We start from the raw sequence: 5,898 nt of genomic DNA on the forward strand, positions 1-5,898 counted from the left end.
CCTTCTTTGGTGAGTGACTCTGCTATCCCTCTTTCTGTAAATGTGGATAATTCTAGTGTGGATCAATCTGTTTTGGGAAATCTTATGTCCCCTGTGGTTGTGAATAATGGCACGGTTATAACAGATGAGGAGGTAAATCGTGTGGATGATGTTTTTTTATTATCTCCTAATGCTACTCCTTTTGTTCCATCGATTGGGCTGGATGTTAGTGTTAGGGAAGACATCATTCTGGTTTCTAAGGAGAATGTGGTGTCGGAGGTGATGTCTGGAGCGGTGAATATGAGGGATTCCGTTGGATCACCTATACTGGGTGTTGTGAACTCGAATGGAGTTGGTTCAGTCTTAAAGGGTGCTGATTGTGTTGAAGTGGTTCCGGTAGGTATTGAGGTGCAGTCGCAGTCTACTGTTAGAGATGTTATTTCGATTTCTAACACTTTAGTTGAGGTCCCTGTCGGTGTAGTTGATACCCAAGTGATGGCTACCTGTGTGGGTAATCCCTCTGGAGTGGATATGAGGAAACAGAATGATTGGTTGTATGATTCATCTGAGGAATCCTCGGATCAGGAACTGGTGGAATCCGACCGTGATTTTGCGCTTGTGCGTCCATCAAATATTGGCTCTCGAGGAAAGTTTTGGGGGAGAGGTAGACGCAGAAGATGAGTTTTGATGTTCTTGTGTTTCTTGCTGATGTTCGGATTTTCATCGCCTTTTCTGATTGCTCGGGTACTAAAGATGGTTATGAGCTATGATGTGGTCGGGGCTCGCGTTCCGGGCGTTTTTGCTGGAGGCAACCGTAGGTGTGTTTTTGCGGGATGGCTTGTTGGTTCGTGTTTTACACTTTACTGGAAGGTCCGAGCGAGACGACTGGGACGCTAGAAGCCTAAACCAAATACTGAGCTCGTGTTTAACTTATTTTATTCTTTTTTGCTGTATTTTTTCTGTGCAAATGTAGGTCTTCTTGCTGTTGTAATTTTATGATTTTTAATCAATATATTATCCTTTTAAAAAAAAAAAAAAAAATCTAAATACTATTAAAAATAGATAAATAGCAGCATGTGAGGGGTAGAGAGAGGTGAGCCAAATCTTACTATTTTCTATACATTGTTAATTGTTATTTTAAAAGATAACAAAACTTGTATAAAATTAAGAACACATAATAAAATTAAGGAACAATTGCATGCATAGCACCAACAACTTCACTATTTACAAAACCAATACGATCTTCCATCTGTTTCTTTTTAATTCCCATCTAAAAATCAAATCCATAACAAAATTCTAACACATAATTTTCACTTTATTTTAAATTTGCAATAATTTGACAAATGCATCATAAAAGGATTAAAAAAAATATTAATTTAATAAATAGACAAAATGAAGTATTATGCGGATTACTCATCTTAATTAAAAATATAGGGGAAACATCCTATAAAAATTTCGTTCATTCTAATCACTAATAGAAAAAATTATATCAGAATATCAATACAATGTTCGAAACTCTTAGATCAATTTTATTATTTTATAATATTAATTATCTATATATTAACTTTTTTTTAACTAGGGTACCGTAAAGGAGATGTTTGACGGAGTAACTAATTTCTTGATAGACCTAGCGGCAACCAACCTACAAGTGTCGGACCACGCACTTATTTTCTCCCCACCTAAGAAATCGCGCCGCATGAGAGAGAAATCGAACATGAGTTGGCCTGAACACCAATCAAAAGAGGCACTTGCGGCACACAGGCTATATCCGTGTGCCGCTCGTCCACCAACCCACCTAAATCCGACGGGGCTATTCTACTAATTTGTTTTTTTGGGGAAATTTTTATTGTACCAATTTAAATGCACATCTAAAAATTTTGTGCCTAATTTTCATCAAATTCAATCATTCCACTCGATGAGAGTCCCCATCTTTGAACCGAAATTAACCCTAAACGCGCAAATTTCAACACCTACCCATCACCCCTCCCCCGCCCTCCCGCGTCACACCCCACCAGCAACTATATAAAGCCCTCTTCCCCCCTCCTCCCTTCCTCGCCCCTCCTCCCAATTCAAAGCCATCTCAATTACTCCTCACATTAACCAGCCAACAATGGGCAGCCTCCACGCCAACGACATCATCGACACCACCGGCTGCCTCCAACACCCTCTCGACGCCGAAGAATTCCGCCTCCACGCCCACAAACTAGTCGACTTCATAGCTGATTACTACAAAAATGTGGCGAAATATCCCGTTCGGAGCCAAGTGGAGCCGGGCTATCTCCGCAAGCTCCTGCCGGAGTCCGCTCCAAACCAGCCAGAGTCGATCGAGGACATCCTCAGCGATGTTAGGAGCTGTATTATTCCGGGATTGACCCACTGGATGAGTCCCAATTACTACGCTTACTTTCCGTCGAGCGGGAGCACGGCAGCTTTCCTTGGGGAGATGCTGAGCACCGGTTTTAACGTTGTGGGGTTTAATTGGATGTCTTCGCCGGCGGCGACGGAGTTGGAGAGTGTTGTCATGGATTGGCTTGCGAAGCTGCTCTGTTTGCCGTCGGAGTTTCTGTTTTCCGGCGGCGGCGGTGGGGTGTTGCAGGGGACAACTTGTGAGGCTATTCTGTGCACGCTCGCTGCGGCGAGAGATCGCGCTTTATCACGTGGCTGGTGAGTTTTAGTTTTTTTTATTTGGAAAATAATATTTTAGTCAATAACATTCTAATATAATTTGTGTCCTTGTGATCATTAAAGCCAATAGATTTTCTCAGAAAATCATTACTAACTTAACGTATTTCGTAATAGAATATTCTCATATAATATTTTTAAATTTTAATTAAAAAATTATGTCAATATATTATGATATAATTTATATTAAAGTTACTTCACAAATATTAAATTTATTTACAATTATGTTAAAATAAGGAAAAAAATAAGTATAAATCAAATTATTTTTGTGTGATATATATATATATATGATAATTTTTTTTTGTTTGTAATGATTTTGAGATTATCTAATCTTTTTTTCTTAAGTATGAGTTGGTGGTTATAACAAGCTCATAACTAGCTTTTAATGAGACTGGGTGACCATAAACAAATTGCTGGAAGGAAAATTTTCATTTTTATTTTATTTTTTAACATTCTTGAAATTCATTTTATATATTTGCGTTTACTTTCATTTATTTGTTAATCCCACTCTTTTTATAATAGTTTTCCAGAACATCAAGAAAGTCATCATAAATAAAATCATAGTTGTTAAAAATTTACATTAAGACAACTCAATAAATATAATAATAAATACATATATGAATATAATGGCAAGTTGCTTCCAAACAATAACGAATATATCCATGAATAATTTCAGATTTAATTAATTTAAAATAGAAAAGAGTTTTTAACAACCAAAGAACGTGACATTCATAAGAAGGAAAATAAATTAAATAAAATAAAAATTTGTTGGAACCAAGTTTAAAATTTTTAGATCTTCTTTAAATTATATATATAATAATTATTATTTAAGTATTATATTAATCTAAAGTATATTTAAAATTTCGGTCAATATTTTTTTCAAAAATAAAATATATATATTTTTATTTCAAATAGTTGTTGTACTACAAAATTTAATATAAATAAAAAAAAGTTTAACATAAATAAAAAAATTTTGGAAATTTTTCTGATATATTTTGCATGTTAATTTTTTTTCCACATATTCATAGGTAAAATTACATGCGTGACCTTGCAAAATTTATTTATTTACAAAATTAACACATAAATTTTTTGTTTCAACGCAGCGACATCTCCCAGCTCATCGTGTACGGCTCCGACCAAACCCACTGCGCCCTTCAAAAAGCCGCCCAAATCGCTGGCATTCCCTATTCCAACTTCCGCACCATCAAAACCACCGTCGCCGACGCCTTCGCCCTCACCGCCAACTCTCTCAGCCTCGCCATCGACTCCGACATCTCCGCTGGCCTCATTCCTCTCTATCTCTGCGCCACCATCGGCACCACCTCCTCTACCGCGGTCGACCGTCTCCCCGAATTGGCCCAACTCACTTCGCAGCACAACATCTGGCTCCACGTCGACGCTGCCTACGCCGGCGCAGCCTGCATTTGCCCTGAATTCCGCCACTTCATCGACGGCGTCGAACTCGCCGATTCCTTCAGCTTTAACGCCCATAAATGGTTCTTTAACAACCTCGATTGCTGTTGCCTATGGGTCAAATCCCCGACCGCGCTTATCAAATCGCTTTCCACAAATCCCGAGTATTTAAAGAATAAGGCGACCGAGTCCAAACAGGTCGTGGACTATAAGGATTGGCAAATCGCGTTGAGCCGCCGGTTCAGGTCTCTGAAGATGTGGATGGTTCTTCGTGGGTACGGAACGGCTAATCTGAGGCAGTTTCTGCGAGGGCATGTTAGGATGGCGAAGGTTTTCGAAGGGCTGGTGAGGTTGGACCGCCGGTTTGAGGTTGTGGTTCCGCGGTACTTTTCGACGGTTTGTTTTCGGGTTCGAACCGGAGGAGATGAGGCGGAAGAGAACGAGATGAACCGGCGTATTTTGGAGAGTGTGAACGCGGAAGGGAAGATTTACATGACGCATGCGGTGATCGGAGGGGTTTACGTTATGCGTTTCGCCGCCGGCGGGACTTTGACGGAGGAGAGGCACGTGAGAGAGGCGTGGGTTGTTATTAAGGAGCACGTGGAGAAATTTATGCCAAATGTTAAAGTGATGGACGGATAGTGATTGAGACACGTGTGCATGTTAGTTGAAGAAAGTTTATATGCTGAAGATATTGTATTTTTTATTTATTTATTTGAATAAATGTATGAATTGTTTACTTTGTAAGCTCCAATATCAATGATTTTGGAATATTCTGATTATGGAATCGTCCCCCATTTGGTGGATGAGGATTTTTATAAAAATAATTGTCAAGTTCCTCGGACAATATATTTTCATTGTATTATATGTTGGAGTCTAAAAAAATTGGATTTGTGCGAACTTAAGTAATTTGCTCAACTTAGCAACTTGTGTAAACGAGTCAAAAATTTTAAGGGTTCAGTTGTTAATTTATTAAGTTGAATATGGGCTAAATTATGAATATATAATTTATTTTTAAAAAATATATAAATTATAGAATTTTTTGATGCATGTCATCATGAATGAAGTAAGAATGATTGTCCATGGAAGGGAAGAAGTAACATGTGAAGTTACGTCTTAACATTTTATGTAAGGGAAGATTAATGGGCTATTTGATTGGCTGTAACGTGAATGCAGTGTAAAGTAAATATTTCTATGATGTTTAGTTATCTGTAAAGTCAAGAGAATTTTTTTTTTTGTTTGGTTGAATGTATATAGAGTAAAGTAAAATCAGCTCATTGCCCCCAACATTTAAAAAAAATAAATCAAACATAAAAGACGCACTTTGTGGCTCCAGGTCTGCACAAGATGGTCTAGCTATCCTACGGGTCTAGGTTACCCCCATGGAGTGACTAAATCAATCAAAGCACAAACATTGCGTTACTTAGAAGTGTGGCAAGGCATACCTTGGAGAAATGAGATGCAGAAATTAGCATGAAGGGCATTTACAGTCTAACTTATGCACACGCTAATGAACCCGCACCGCCTCCACCTACTCCACGCAAGAACAACTCCCATCCCACTCTCACACACGTGAGCTAGATTGGATTTCGTGGGAGGAGAATTTCGCGGGAGGAAGGTCACAAGAGACGGATTTTGTAGGAGGATTGGATTTCGTGAGAGGGAAGGAACATCTGTGGAAGACAAAGATGTTTTCGTGAAGGTGGGAGCCATAGAAGCTGCGAGTGTAGAACTGTATCTCACACGAAACGTCGAAGCCTCACAGTTAAGAATGACGAAAGAAATGAAGATGTTCACGTGTGCTTGTCGCTCTCATGCCCGTGA

At 38.8% G+C, this 5,898-nt stretch overlaps 1 protein-coding gene across 1 annotated transcript; it reads left to right on the forward strand.

Annotated features, from left to right (window-relative positions):
- The first annotated feature begins 2,041 nt into the window (after window positions 1–2,041).
- Window positions 2,042–4,996, forward strand: LOC110115752 (tyrosine/DOPA decarboxylase 2). The gene is made up of 2 exons (XM_020849101.2): window positions 2,042–2,643; window positions 3,765–4,996. The coding sequence occupies exons 1-2, from the start codon at window positions 2,090–2,092 to the stop codon at window positions 4,714–4,716; spliced, it is 1,506 nt and encodes a 501-aa protein (XP_020704760.2). The 5' UTR covers window positions 2,042–2,089; the 3' UTR covers window positions 4,717–4,996.
- The last annotated feature ends 902 nt before the right edge of the window (window positions 4,997–5,898 follow it).

The sequence above is a fragment of the Dendrobium catenatum genome, unplaced genomic scaffold (genome assembly GCF_001605985.2).
Source record: "Dendrobium catenatum unplaced genomic scaffold, ASM160598v2 fragScaff_scaffold_262, whole genome shotgun sequence".
NCBI classification, from domain to species: domain Eukaryota; kingdom Viridiplantae; phylum Streptophyta; class Magnoliopsida; order Asparagales; family Orchidaceae; genus Dendrobium; species Dendrobium catenatum.